The sequence below is a fragment of the Labrus bergylta genome, chromosome 8 (assembly GCF_963930695.1).
Source record: "Labrus bergylta chromosome 8, fLabBer1.1, whole genome shotgun sequence".
Lineage (NCBI taxonomy): Eukaryota > Metazoa > Chordata > Actinopteri > Labriformes > Labridae > Labrus > Labrus bergylta.
This window is the reverse complement of record NC_089202.1, coordinates 12,909,736-12,925,088: the sequence shown is the minus strand read 5'-3', so window position 1 is coordinate 12,925,088 and position 15,353 is coordinate 12,909,736. Positions and strand designations below refer to the sequence as shown.

At 41.2% G+C, this 15,353-nt stretch overlaps 1 protein-coding gene across 1 annotated transcript; it reads left to right on the top strand.

The window, feature by feature from the left end:
* Positions 1 to 877: 877 nt before the first annotated feature.
* Positions 878 to 7,362, top strand: crabp2a (cellular retinoic acid binding protein 2, a). The gene is made up of 4 exons (XM_020637157.3): positions 878 to 1,223; positions 4,561 to 4,739; positions 5,405 to 5,521; positions 6,707 to 7,362. The coding sequence occupies exons 1-4, from the start codon at positions 1,142 to 1,144 to the stop codon at positions 6,755 to 6,757; spliced, it is 429 nt and encodes a 142-aa protein (XP_020492813.1). The 5' UTR covers positions 878 to 1,141; the 3' UTR covers positions 6,758 to 7,362.
* Positions 7,363 to 15,353: the final 7,991 nt, after the last annotated feature.

Genomic DNA, 15,353 nt, shown 5'->3' with positions numbered 1-15,353 from the left:
GGAACTACCTCCGACCCTGCGGGCCCCTGACCCTGCCATACTGGCCCGTCTGACGCGCTGTTCCGAATGCCGCCGCGTCTCCTCCTCCTCCTCTTCTCTCCCCCCCTTTCTTCCGCCCGAGCAGCGGGAGGGTGGGTGGCAAAATCTCTTAGGAGACTCTGCCGACCTGCACCAACCCCAACTCTTATTTAACTCTTGTGTTTTTTTTCCTCTGACGCACACCACGTTGAATGGATAGCCCACCGGTCTGGGCCAGAAGCTGTATCCCATTACCACCGCTTTTATTTTTATGACACAGCGCCTTGGCACATAGGGGGTTGGGGGTGAACTTGGCCTCTGAGTCTCTTTCCTCTCAAACACACCTTCTGCTCCCTCTCTCTCTCTCTAAAACGCACGCACACAGACACGCGCACCAGCTCTGCCATCTTTTCAGACTGCTCAGTCTGGCAGCGGACTGGTTCTTCCTTCACGCCGCCCTGCCAAGACGACAGGTTCTGTCAACAGACCGGCTTGCCTGACACCCACCTTGTTTTGCACTTTTATTATTGTCCGCATTGAAGACATTCGTTTCACCGAAAATGGGCAACACGAGGCGAAACACGTTACACCTCAACATTTGACATAATATCTTATCAAATTAGCAAGGTTTCTCCAGTACGCACAGAACCATCAGGGTGCGGTCACTCTGGCTCACTCAAGATATGCTCGTGGAGGAGAGGCGTCTCCAAACGCTGGCAGCATGTGAAGCTGAAGCGCACATGTTGCCTACGGGGGCGTGGCCAGGTCGAGGCACTGTAAACGTTTGCTTGTGTTCCCCAGGCCTGTTGGGCGTGTCCGTACAGAAAGGGGCGTTGGCATCACTACACAAGTACCTCTGCTCCCTATGCCATTCATAGCGCAGCCGCTTCTCACGAGCACCGGCACATAGGTAAGATAAGAGCTCTGCCAGTCGGTCAGTCATCCCGAGAGGAGAGCACCGGACAGGCTGATTAAACCATCTGGTGAGCCCACACACCCAGAACCAGTTGAGAAGTGACAGCTGGAGCCTTTTTGACGCAAGACGCGCAAAGACAGCAGCGTGCCCACCGCACTTGGACCTGGCAGTTAACCCAAATTAACCCATAAATACCTGCAGACTAAAATGGAACGGAAAATCCCTGATTTCTCTGGCACCTGGGAGATGAAGAGTTCTGAAAACTTCGAGGAACTATTAAAAAAGCTCAGTAAGTGAAACACAAAATTAACCATCAAGGCCTACCCATGGCAAATTGTCACATTTCTTTGCGCAGATGGTTTCTTGTGCAGCTTTCATTTCTGTGTGTAATGACACAGATCAGATTTGTCAGCTCAAACTGTAGCTTTCTCAGCACATTGTAGGTCAAATCTTCCTATGTGTCCGTCCACCAGCGAGGCTCACCCCCCCTGTCCCGCATTGGTGGGGGGTCTTTGTCATTTTGCACGACCCAAAATACAGTGTTTGGCCCACAGCCAGCTTCACCCTTCTTCCTCTCATCTCCCCCTTTGGCCTATACCCCGAGAACACAATAGAGACAAACGGCAGCACATATGTCTGTGCCACAGCCTCAGAGAGAGAGAGAGAGAGAGAGAGATGTCTGTTAGTGAGTGTGTGTGTGTGTGTGTGTGTGTGTGTGTGTGTGTGTGCGCGCGCGCGCGTGTGTGTGTGTGCTGAAGGAACCGTTTAGGCACGATACAGTGCAGGACAGTCACATCATTATCTGAAGTGACAGTCCGGGAAAACGGACAAACACCTGCTGCTGAGATTCATACTTTTCTGGTTCATTTAGAGTCAGTGTGTCTTATGTGTGTTTCCTTGCATGTGCGCGTGCAGAGCTCTTCTGTCGTCTGTAGCCAATTCCCATTAAAAAGACTTGCCAGTGCGCACCTGGGCAGATGAGAGTGCACAATCACACACAGCCGTTCTTCTGCAGGAGGTTATTAAAATAGCTGCTAAATGCCACTATTGTTCTGAATATAGGCGCATCGTCACTTTGAAGGAGGGCACTCCAACTTCCCTGTTAGACTGGAGCACCAGTTTGAGTTTGACGTGTCTTCAAATGTACCCTTTGCTCCTCTCTATCCTTCTCTCTCTCTCTCCCTTTCTCTTTGTGTGTGTGTGTGTGTGTGTGTGTGTGTGTGTGTGTGTGTGGCATGTATATAGAGTCAGAGACATGAAGTAGGATGGGGGCTATAAAAAGGCAAATATTGCAACAATATATACAAACAAGACACATGCGCAGTAATGACAGGGAAGTCTCATTTATGTGCACTTCTGAATGTTTTTGCAACAGGTTTCCAATAGTAAAATTCACCACCACAACATGTATCAGGGCACACTTTCCTATCTACCTATGCATTGGCTTGACTGACAGAGAGGAATGGTCCTTGGTCGCGGTGGGGGGCACATCCCAGCTGTATGCAGCCTGTCAGCACCCAGCACCCTCCTGTGGCCCTCCATCCTCTCTTCCTTTTCACACTCCTGATCTCCTCCCCTCTTCCCTCATCTCTCTGTGTCCCAAATGCTTCCTCTGCCCTCTGCTCTTTGACATCTGACCCTAAATGTCTGTCCTTCTATCTATCCATCTCTCTATCTAGCTATCTCTGTGTGTGCGTTTGTAACCATGTGACCAGACCTGTGTGAATTTAAGCAACTTGGTCACAGGTTTACAAAAGTCTCTTCATGTTATTTCTAAATACTAAATTTAGAAATAACTTGACTGAGTCTGAGACAGGGAAGTCAGTTCACGTCTGCAGGTCCACATGTTGCCTGAAATAATCCACACTTTTAGGAGGGACACTTAGTCATTTAACACATCATCATCATCTGGAGTGGAACCAAGTGTATTTATTTTAGTAACCCCCTTTGATTGATATATTTCATGTATTTTTGATGAGCCGCTTAAAAGTCTTTTTGCAGTTAAAAAAAAGGATCTTGATTTATCAACATTTACATAAATGATTATTTCTATTATCAGCAGATCTGTGAATTTTTTTAGTCTGCTCTCTTAGACAAAAGTGTGCCCCGGTGGTTAAAATGGCATAAATAGGGTACTAAAGATAGAAAAGTTACAAAACCTATAACATTTTCAAACTGGATAAAGCAAATGTGTGACAATTTCTCTTTAAAAAATTCTTAAACTTGATATAAATTAATTCTCCAGGTACTTGACTAATTGACCAATATTTTTATAATTAATTTTTTATAATTAAAAAGGGTGAAAATACTCTCTCATGACTGCATATCTGAGAAAAACAAAACATTAAAAGACTCAGGTACACTATACACCTCAATGAAATGGGTTCAAACAAAAATGATGCTTCTAAAATAATAAGTGTTGCTGTTGAATGGTGATGTCCTCACAATGAGCTTCACACAATGCAGCTCACTCGGCACTTACTGAGAAGATGGCAATGCAAACACACACCGTACTACTTGTGTGCAGTAGACATACGGTGTGCAGCCTGGACAACCTGATGCACACTGAATGACTGTGCATTTCTCCATGTGTATATATTTACCCTTGGTGACAGGTGGGAATGTGTGAGAGGTGAGAAGTGCGAAACCCAACTCGGCGGTGGCAGATACACACTGGAAGATGTACACACACTTCCCCTAACACTTGGACAGAGATCTTCACACACCACACACAGACCACTGCTGCCCCCTTAGTCTGTCTGCCCCCTCCCTCCTCCTGCCCCCTCCCCACACCGCTCTGCTTCCCTCTCTTTTTCCCACGCTGGATCATCAGTTTTACTGCAACACTCTATGGAGATATAAGTGTACTATCTCTCAATTTAGAAGAAGAGAATGGGGCACTGGTTTAACTCAGTCAGCAGAGCAGGTGCCCCATGTACAGAGGCTACAGTCCTCATATCACAGGTCACAGGTTCAACTCCTGATCTTGATGCTGTTTGATGCATGTCATCTCCTACTCAATCTCCCTCCACAAGTCCTGCCACTCTATAGCTGTCCTATGAAGGCAAATTGTCCAAAAATAGTAAAAAGAAAGAAAGAAAGCAAGAGAAAGAGAGGGTTACATTGCTGGTTGCATTGCAGAACGTATAAATCATCAAATTTTATGCGTTGTGTATAACTTTTTGTGTGTGCATGTCTTTGTGTGTGCGTAACGATGATTAAGTGTGGGTGGAATGCAGATGTGCTGGGCATGCTTTTATCGTATGACCTCAAAGTTTCCTCTGTCATCATTATTGGACAGAGTAGTGTGGTGGAAGACTGCTCCTGTTACCCTGAGTGTGCACGAGGAGGGTGTGAACAAAAATCAAAACCACACTATTAAAACAAAATAACACACAGAGTCTAAGGCTTGTTGGGTTTGTATAATTTTGTAAACATTTGTTTAATTGGCTCTGCTCCTTAGGGGTGGATCCAATTAAACCTAAACTGCTACTCAAATAAAATTCAGTTCTTGTGAACTAGAAAGTCTTTACTGCTGGCTTGGGAGTTTTTTCTTATTTATCTGTAACAATGCACGGAAAGTTTTGTCCTTACATCCTTGTCTTTCTCTCTCTCGTTTTTTGTAGATGTGAACATGATGCTGCGTATGATTGCGGTGAAGGCAGCAGCCAAGCCTCTTGTGGAGATTAAACAGGACGGAGAGACGTTGAACATTAAAACTTCGACCACAGTCCGCACCACTAACATCACCTTCACCGTAGGACAGGAGTTCAATGAGGCCACAGTGGACGGGCGTCCCTGCACGGTACACAGCACTTGTTCTTATATGCTAACTAATTTTTTCTTTCTTTGAGAGTGCACAAACACAAACACACACACACACACACACACACACACACACACACACACACACACACACACACACACACACACACACACACACACACAACCGCAAAGGCAAATACACACGCAGAGAATAAATGGGCGTATGGGGAGGGAGCTAAACAGATTACATCAATCTGTTTGATTTGGCTTTTCATCATTTGGTCTGATAGCATATCTTGACCCCACCCTTGGTCTCTGATGGCCTATCATGCTACATTATGTTCTTCACACTCTTTACGACCCCTTTTAACTTCGCAGCTTCCTTTCATTCCCCCTTCATGCCCTTTCCTGCCCTCATTCCCTTTCTACTTCTCCTTGTTGCTTCCCTGTTTACCCATAGAAGGCCTCTGTTTGGCCGTCTCTAAAGCAAACACATGCAACCAGCCAGCACATTTCTCTAGTGACGGTGAGCGCATCACAAATTCTAACCTCTAATCGACTGTGCTGCTCCATCTTTGTTTTTATCTCAATTGGCTGCCCTCTCGTTATCTCCCATTTCCTCTAACATTCATTTGTGCATCCATTTCCTCATCAAAGAATGTGTAACATTTGTCTCATGGTTTTTCTTTGTATCTCTCTCCTCAGAGTTTTCCACTTTGGGAAACTGACAACAAGATCAGCTGTGATCAGACTCTTCAGAAAGGAGAAGGTCCAAAGACATCTTGGACCCGAGAGATCACTAATGACGGCAAGCTGATCCTGGTAAAGCACAAAATTCTTGCTATCTCCCTAGCCCTGAAAACATATGTCATGCATCTACACCACTTAGCCACTGGCTACAACTGTGGCTGATGAAGAAGAGAAGACCTAGAAAATGTTGTTTATGAGGACGAGGTGGAAAAAAACAAGTTTGAAATTATGTTGTATTCATTACAGACAACTTGTTGCATATTTGATGATTTATCATTCATCAAACTGTGATGATAATATTATCAAACATCCCTTTTGTTTTCTCATATCATACAGGTTTAGCTCGAGTCACACTTGAGTAACAAGTCAAACTTTTCTCATATCCATGATTGAAACTTACCTTCTGCATTTGACTTTAAATGAATCATCCTTACTAAAATACAAAAAGTGAATGCCTACATTTGTCACTGAATACCCTACATGCTAGATCATATGGAAGTGTTACATTTGTTTTGTTACACTGCTGTTCCCAACGGTTTCCTGTAGGAATTTCTTGTGAATTGTAAATCTGTGTTGCCAATACGTTGCACTTCTACCAACTCTATTGTTGAATGAAATTATCTTATAATAATAATAATAATAATAATAATTTGCTAAGTAGAAAATACTTGCTGAATATTTTTCTCAAAGTTCCTCCTAAATGCAATTTTCTTTGTATTTTTGTCCGCCTCTCACATGCTGTCACTTTAATAATGGTAGCTACTAGCTAAAAGTATGTACCTTATTGATTTCCTGTTTATACAAGAAAAAATACTCGTTATTTAATTGAAAAATAGTACAAGTATATTAGTTAGTATAAAGAAAAAAAAACCCAAGTGACCCAAGTCTACTGGCAAGCCAGTCCAACTAAAAATGACAAATGCATCTTGAACAATCCGCTCTGGTGTTATTAGATTTTTAATTAAACAGACTGTAAACACAACAAGTATTTATAGGCCAATTGTTTACCAAGGTTGACATTATCGAGGACTTTGTGCTCTGAATCACCAAACACCCAACTTATTTTCTTAAGTTGGCAGTAATAACTATGCGCGTGTCTCTGTAGTATCTTTTACTTTTGTGCATTGAAACACATTGGAGACACTGAAAATAGCTCTATTTGGAGTTTTAGAGTGAACTAAAATGATTAAACCGTGGATAACTTGCTTCAGTACTTGTAGCGTCAAAAATAACATCCACAATCTTCTTTCTTTTCAGACCATGAAAGCGGACGATGTGATATGCACCAGAGTCTATGAACGACAGTAAACAAGAGCACTTCTTCAACTCATCGTCCTTCCAGCCACCCTCCTGTCCCGCTTCACCACTTGCGTCACAACACTGCTCTGTAAAGGCAGTGCTAGGAGACAGCAGTCTGTAGTTTTAGTATCTCTGTTAGCTTTCCTATGTTCTTAGTATGGTAACTGTATCAACTATGTAAAGTATTGTATCATCACAATGGTCTTAGCTGTCCGACCCTACAGCTGCCTCAAGTGTGACCAGCTGTGTTTTAAACATGTATGTCACTTTGTATGTTGGATCTTCTGAATGTCAGCCTTTTCATTTGGCATTGTGCATATGTGAGTGTGTGTGGCAGCAGAAGAGGAGCGAGAGTATATTTGTACTTTGTAGATATGGAAACCAATATTTGAGCTCTTCAAGTTTCAGGTCAGTTTGAATGTGTCCCTTCTTTTTAATCCTGTAGCCCCACTACTTAGCCTTTTCTATTTCACAGCCCCATTTTCTATTTATTACTACACTAGGAGTCTGATACAGTACAGCTAAAGTTTTTACTTTGTGTCCTTTTTATATGAAATGTGATCATAGGAAACTTAATTTTCTATGGGAAAACAATAAAGCATGATATGACCTCAGTTTGGCGTCAAATGTTGGCCCTCGTGTTTGGAAAACCATTAGCATTTAGCTGTGCATATGCTTTATGGTTTGTGAGTGTAGCTGTGGAATATGTGCACAGTAGATGGCTCCATCTTTTTTTAGGATTTCTGTCAGCTGTCTGCAACTAGAATAACTGTTCTGTCCCCTCCCATTCAGTCCTTCTCTCTCCCTCAGTTTTTTTGTCTCCTCATCCATCCACTTCTTTTTCTTCATCTTTTTTTCAATCATCTCAGGGCCATTTAACCTCATAATTACTTCTTCACTATTCCTCAAGGCTAAAATGTTTCCATTTACCTTTTTTATTTTATTTATATCTGCTCAATTGTATCACACATTTCCTTTGCTCGGTTTTATTTCCATTTCCATTGCCAATGGGTTATTTTGGTTCATATTTCTCTGGGAAGTCTTTGAAGGCTGCTTGACTTAAAAATGTGGTGTTTACTTTCTTGACAAGAGCGAGCCTATTTGCATAGCTTATGAAAAGAATGGAAACAGGGAAATAGCAAGCCAGGCACAGTTCAAAAAGGGAAAAAAAATGGCCTCCTAGCAAACCTAAAGTTAATTAATCAATGCTTTATATCGCATTTATCTTATTCATCGAAAAACATAGTTATGTTGCCTGCCCCATGTAAGGATGCTACGAATACAGTCGTCCCATTATGTCCTGTCTCTCTTCAGCTGTCCTATCTTATAAAGGCAATAAGGAAAGAAGTAGCCAAAAAAAATAAAATTAAAAATAAATGTTTTTTAAAAGACTAAAAATATAAAACGCTGCTTTATACTGGATGATGTACTGGACTATTTCTTCACTGGGAACATTAACTTGCATGGAGCATTTCAGTTTGGTTAAAATATAAACATGGCTACAAAATAGTACAGTTAAAAATGGTGACGGTTCATATCTATGCTAACATTTCTATACAATCAAAAGACTAAGTATACTGTAAGTAAGATGTTTATTTGTTAGCTGTGGAGATGCTTGGTAGGCACGTTTTGCAACATTTTTACAGAGTCAGGATAGCCATTTCTTTCTATTCCCAGTCTTAATGCTAAGATAAAATTTAGCTGGCTTTAGTTACAAATATACCATAGAGACAGTACTGACACAAGAGTGGCACCAATCTTTTTGATTGTACTGTGGACAAGGAAGCCAATAATTGGCTTCTCCACATGTTGACCTGTCCCTTTAAACATCTTAATTTATGAAACATCTGTGTTTTTGTTTACTGAGGATGGTGAACTTGAGAAAACATTTTAGGGAGGGTAAATTGACCATCTGGACTGTGAACTACCTGATCAATCACCAGATAGTCACTGACTAGGGCATATCTCAAATGGCAAGAAATGCTAATTGGATTACAGGATACAGATGATTGACATTGTTCAAACAGGAGTTGTACATGTCACAGCACAGCATGTCCTTCACAAGGAGCAGGCTGTTAAGGGACCTGACAATGAAAAAGTGGGAGAAAGATGTATGAGCCCCATTTCATACACACCTATCCTACAAGTACTATACAGTTAGACAAAAAGAAAAACGAGATGGAGAGGGATTCCTGAGAGAGGAATTTATTGATGCTGAAACTTTTTTTTTTTTTTACCAACTATCTCTTTTTTATTATTATTCATGCCCTACAGCTGTGCATAGTTAGAGTGTGACCTCAATAAAGTACCATTCTCTGCCTCCTGCCCTAATAAAAGAGGTAAATAACCACCCCTCCCTCACTGTTTATTACCCCCTGGGGCAGTAAAAGACAGCTGTCTGGTCCCCTTCAAAACGCCCAGCCAGCACCGAACCCCCTTAAAAAAACACACACATCCGAAATATTCACATATTAACTAAACTAAAAAAACGCACGTTCTGGGAACTCTTAACACATACCATCAAACACTCACACCGTACAAGTAGCTCATAAAATACTGTCGTGGCTCACCCAAACGGTTAATAAATAAACCTCACGGTGCACAGAGAACCTGTGAAGGTCCTGAAAGATGTAGCACCAAAAGAAGGTCTAAAAAAACAAGAACAAGCCGTCTCTGCCCTGGCTTCCTGACTGCATCATTATCCCCGCATGTTGCTGGCTTTGCAGAAAGCGTAGCAAGGAACAGAAGGCAGATTGGCATCTTAACAAACACACTTCGCTCCTAAACTGTCTCAGGGCAAACAAGCAGCCTCATTCTGTAGAAAGAGTGAAATACAAATTTTCATCCTGATAAAATAAAAAACACCTGAATTTGTAATTAAGCAGCAGCAATTGGAAATTTTGGAACCTGTAACGAGGCAACCACAGGCATTTTCACAGGAACCAATTGTGGTGCTGGTGGCGGTTTTGTGAGAGCAGGTTAGTTAAGGTGCCCAGCAACCACGGCTGAGTCAGGTTACAGCTTGACAGATGACTTATGGGCAGGGAGGGGTGCACTGTGTGTACATGTCTGCATACTTATACTTCAGAGTATGTCACAAAAGTCAAGACAAGTGATTTGTGATCTGGTTGAAGCAATTACTGTCAAGAAGGTCAAGTGCACTCTGGGTTAGATAGTAAAGAATTGGGAGGGCTTGCAGGAAAATGCCTTGCAGGGGGGAGGGCACGATGAGAAAAAAGAGCCCCCATACCTCCGGTCATGGTCTGAAGTTGCACACATTCATAGAAAAGAATATCTATGTGACAGTGTGATGACAGTAGAGTGTCATTAAACACCCTCACATACTGTACTGTCACCCTCCAGGATATTGACTTACACCCACACACACCTGCAAGAATGCACAAACAGATACACACATCAAACAGTCACACGCACTGCGGTAAAGTGCACCAATCTCTTGTGGCAAACACAATTAGACCACCCAGGAACCTTTGAGGCCACTTGTAAAACATCGGTCAAAAATAGTATACGAGGGCATACCCCACACGCACAAACACACGCATGCACAACACACACACAACAGCGCTCACATTGTTTCACTTGAATGTTTACTGGTTTACTGGAAGGAAAGAAAAAAGATCACTGAAACCACTCTGGTCCACTTGACTGCATTCTTATTTTACACACAGTTACAAGGCTCAAATTACCTTGCATTTCCTCTATTTTCTCTGTCAGAAAGAAGGGTTAATAAGCCAAAGGAAAGACATGAGAGAGTGGGGAAGATATTCAGTAAAGGTCATGGGAAGAAATTTGGAAATCACCAGAATATGGTTGGCACCTTGGCACACAGGACACGTAAACCATGTTCATAAAAACCCCTTAGTTAAATGTCTGGGCAGAGGATCCTTCCATTAGGGAAAATAAAAATGAGAGAGGAGTGAAATGGAAACACTGAGTCAGAGACTGGTTAGGTAAGGATAAAAGCTTCCTTTTAACTTCATTGTCTAATTTTATATAAGATGGTTCATTCACAAGTTTTATGATCTCATTTGCCAACTGCCAAGTTCAGCGGCGAGAGTCCCTGAACTGATACTGAAACAGTATCTGATCATCTGCTCTGCGTGATCATCATCCTCCAAGACAATGATCTTACAGTATACCAGAGGTAGGCTGAATGAAGTCTTTGTAGGGATGAAAGATTTAATGATAAATCTAATTACAGACTCTGACGGTGACCTCTGGGTAGACTGAGGGAGATGATGAAAAGATGGAAGATACTGGGAAAAGACTGACTAGGATAAAGAGGCAGTGTGTGGGAGAAGTAATGCATTTTCACTCAGCTATTGTGTGTGTACTCCAAAACACTGCAGATCAAAGGCAGTGCACTTTTAAACCAAGTTGATGCATCTACTGACCTTCTTTAATTTGTACATGTTGGGCCAGAATCTTGTTAACAGAGAGCAAAAAAAACAACAGCTTAATACAAAAAAAAAAAAGACAGAAAGTGGTTGATCTATCTGCATATACATGTATAGTCAAGCATACTCTGCTGGGAATGCAGAACCTTGTTGATTGTATAACAGATGCAACTTAAGTCTACAAGCAGGACAGGCAAAGGTTTCTGACAAACCCAGGTGCTGGAGGACAGAGTGGATCTTCAGGTAAGTCCAGGAGAGGGTCAGGGATACAAGACTACATACCTGTGTTCTAGGTCTTAAAGCAGACAGGTACATAGCATGTCTCTCGTAAGGTGTTGAAGATGTCTGTGAACATTAGCGACATCTGATCGGGAAAGTACCCCACGGTGGAATGAGAGGCAAAATCTGGACTGTTTTTTTCTTCTTAAAAATTGTCTGTACACAGTAAGTCTCTCACCAGAATGGAGAGAATCTTTACTGTAGGGCAACAGAGGGCTGCCTGGGGGACAGTTAATGAAAGTCCCAGGTATCTGCTTTGAAGGGCCCTTGGTGTGGATAACGGTCACCACCGCTACCATCGTCTGTGCCATCTTTCCTTGACATTTTGTGACAATATGTTCGTCTGCTTCACAGTCTGGATTCTTCCCACAAGTGCAGAATGGGGTTGAGGTCAGGCCTCTGTGAACGCCAGTCTGGTTTTTCCACACAGTACTCAGGAAACCACTTTTGCATGGACCTCCCTTTGTGCCTCGGGACATTGCACCTCCAAAATGGAAAGAGCTGTCCCCATACTTACTACAACAAAATAAAACAAAAACACTTTGTCTAAAATAGAACTCAATAAGATGGCAGGTGTGTCTACAAGCATATGTCATAAAATATTGTGTGTAAAAGCAGCAATATTACCGTATGGTGTCTAGACGATGAAAATGAAATAGAGAACCAGTGCAGAGAAATGCCCAGAATGATTATCAGGTGTTAATGTGTGATCAGCTGTCAGAACTCCATGACTCATCCTTTTTTTATAGGCTCAGCACACTGTCAGTTCATACTCACTCACATGCAAGCAAATAGCTATTTCACCCATGACTTTTTAAAACAGCTCCAAGTAGTACAAATTAAGAAAATCTCAAAAGGGGATATAATAAGAGAAATAAAGTACTGCTAAGTTTCTGTTTTAAAGGGTCTGCATTTGATTTTTGCAAACATGAGGCTCAGCTTATCAACCTCTCTTTTTTTATCCTTTTTTCTCCCTCTCTACATCTCTTTCCTCTTTTTGACCAGCTCCAGACGGCAAGCCAGGCCAAAGCATACCACAGACCAGCATGTCATTGCCAGTGTCAGCACTGGCTGATGTGTGCTCTGGTGTGGGTTGATTGGTTGCAGAGGATTTGAGGAAACAGGGGTGGAGGACGCACACCTTGTAAAAAGACAAAACAAAAAGCCTACTGGCTGCTGTACATGCATGCATCTCCCACAAACACACACTTATTTTTTTATGTGCATAAAAAGAAAACAGTGTATATTCCCATAATTAGTTTTAAGTGTGAGAGAGTCTTGTTTTTTTTAAAAAGTAGAGTTGTGCACTCTTCATGGGAATAGACTGAGGAGAACAGAAAACTGACAGAAAATCATCATGATAACCCCAGGTGTTACATTTTGGCACAGCTCCTGCCAAACCAAACAGGAGTGACATTGCAGAAGCACCTGATGACAGATAGAAAACAGGCTGGTCTGCTAACACTACACTGCCACTACCATCTACCTTACACACATCACATCTACAGTACTGCACTGATGACAGTAACACAGTGGTGTTATAGTCTCCTACTGCCCCCCATCTATCCATCCACAAAGCCAAGCTCTATGTATGACGCTGAAATACTGATCATCCAACAGACAAAATATCTCAAGGACATGCCAACTAATGTAGCACGCCCAGCAAGCATTCCTTTGCTCCTCATTCTTAAATGTGTATTTGCTTTCCTTTTACATCTATTAAACATAAAAGCTTTGCAGCTGACTCGAATAAAGTTCACACCTAGTTCTGTATATTTGATGATAGTGTATTTCAATTCTAAAGTTCATGCTTGCATCGTTATGTATGCACAATAAGGAGTTAACAAGAAAGAGGCATTATGTAAATACTGTGCTCTAAAACCCTGAAGTCTAATGAGTCTTCTCTTTCACAGACTGTAAAATAACACAGATTTTATATTCATACCACTGTACAGCAGGGGTTTGGGAAGGTTATAAAAGAAAACTACTCTGCACCAATTCAAGTTGTGTTGTTATAGCAGCGTGACTTTGCAAAGTTCGATTTAATGTCCGACGTTAATGGGCTCTTGCATAGCTCCAGCTGGTGTGAAACAGTCTGTATGTGTGTGTATGTGTGTGGGTCTTGGCTTTGGTTCCAGCTCCACCTCTGCAGTAATCTGCAGTTGTGTACAGTGAGATTTGGTTACATGATGGGTTAGCGCATCTGACTAAACATGCATTCGCCAGACAACATGACGGTGGTGCCAGTCCAGTTATAGTAGCGACCTGTCAAAAGAGGCCAAAAATGTGGGTCAATGCAAATGTAAAAAAGTCAATGTGTTTCATGGTGTGGATATTTTTCCTCTGATCAGTTATATCATGAGAACCTTTCCAAAAGAGGAAAGCATAAAGCGGAAAAAGATAAGTGCAAAGAAGTGAATGGCAATAAATGCAAGGACACTGATTGAGTCCAATGTCATTAAGGCAGTAACTGTACGAGCACTAATGGAGAGACAGAGGTGAATTCTCTAACAATCATTACCTTTTGCCCTCATGGATATAAATAAAAAGCTAATGAAGTTAATCTCATTTCAAGATTTGTTGGCCACTTACAGATCTACTCTCCAACCCAATGAACTCACTGTCCATTCAAGTCCTGGCAGAAACCCACCGCTGCATGATTCGTCTCATAATAGAGAAAGCTAATTTGCAAAAGAGAAAAAAAATCAGAAACCTTTAAAAAGAAAAATGTGTTCAGACTGGAATTATACATAACATGTCATCAGCTGATCATCACAAATCATACAACTGACAATAAGTAGACAGACTGGCCTAGGATGAGCTTTGCAATCAAACCTAAAAGTAAAAGATTTTAAACAGCTGTTTTTGTCTTCAGGTTCTCCATTAGGTAGTTCAGACAGACTTGGAAAAAAGCATAAGCTGAGGCAGAGCGGCACCTAGTGGTGACATGTGATATTGTTAAAGTAGCTGTAAATAGCATCACATTTGATGACAGCTGCTCTTAAATACTAGCATTTTTATAATTTAAACACAACACCAACAAGCTCTCAAGCTGAGCCTCAAGCTAACGTTTAAAAAAAGAAAAGAATATAAAGATAAATCTTGACTTCAGCTGACACAAATACATCACCAGTTCAGTACATGAAAGACTATGAAAGATTATTATAAGATTAAAGATTATGACAAACCAGTGGAAGAAATACAAAAAACATAAGTGCAGACAAGAACAAAAAAAAAACAATAGATACAATTATAATAGTACTATTTATCTTCTGCAATTCTAATATTAAAATATTATGTAAAAAGAATCAGAATTCAGCAAATAAATATTCTGAATCCAATGTTGAGTGCATTTTAAACACTTACAGACAGAAGTGAATTGCTGAATCAGAAATGTGGACAGAGTGGGAGGAAGCACGAGTGTTATCTACTGGAAGGACTCCTTGTATTGCTGAAAAATTACAAATATGTTTCACATCTGACAATGCATAGTGTAAGATGACATTCTGTATATTGAGACAAAGCTAACTAAAATATTCTACTTAAGCATAAGTACAATTACTTTGATACAATTTTACTCAAGTAAATGAAATCTACTCAAATAGAACAAAAAAATTACTTCATTTGAAATCGACTTTAAGCACTGATAACTTACTTTTTACCCCAGGGAGTTAGCAGGACAACCAATATTGAGAGAACTAGCACTCTATTACAAAGTCCTTAAGGAAACTGAAAAGTAAATTGCCAAATAGATACTTCACATTGACAACTTTGAATTATCAGAAGATTGCACTTAGCCCCTTGCTTTTATTAATTTATTTCCATTTTCCAGGTTTTATCTTCTAGTTATTATTTTTTGTTGTTATTGTCCCTGTCTTTTGTGCTCTATTCTCTCAAGAGCCTGATGT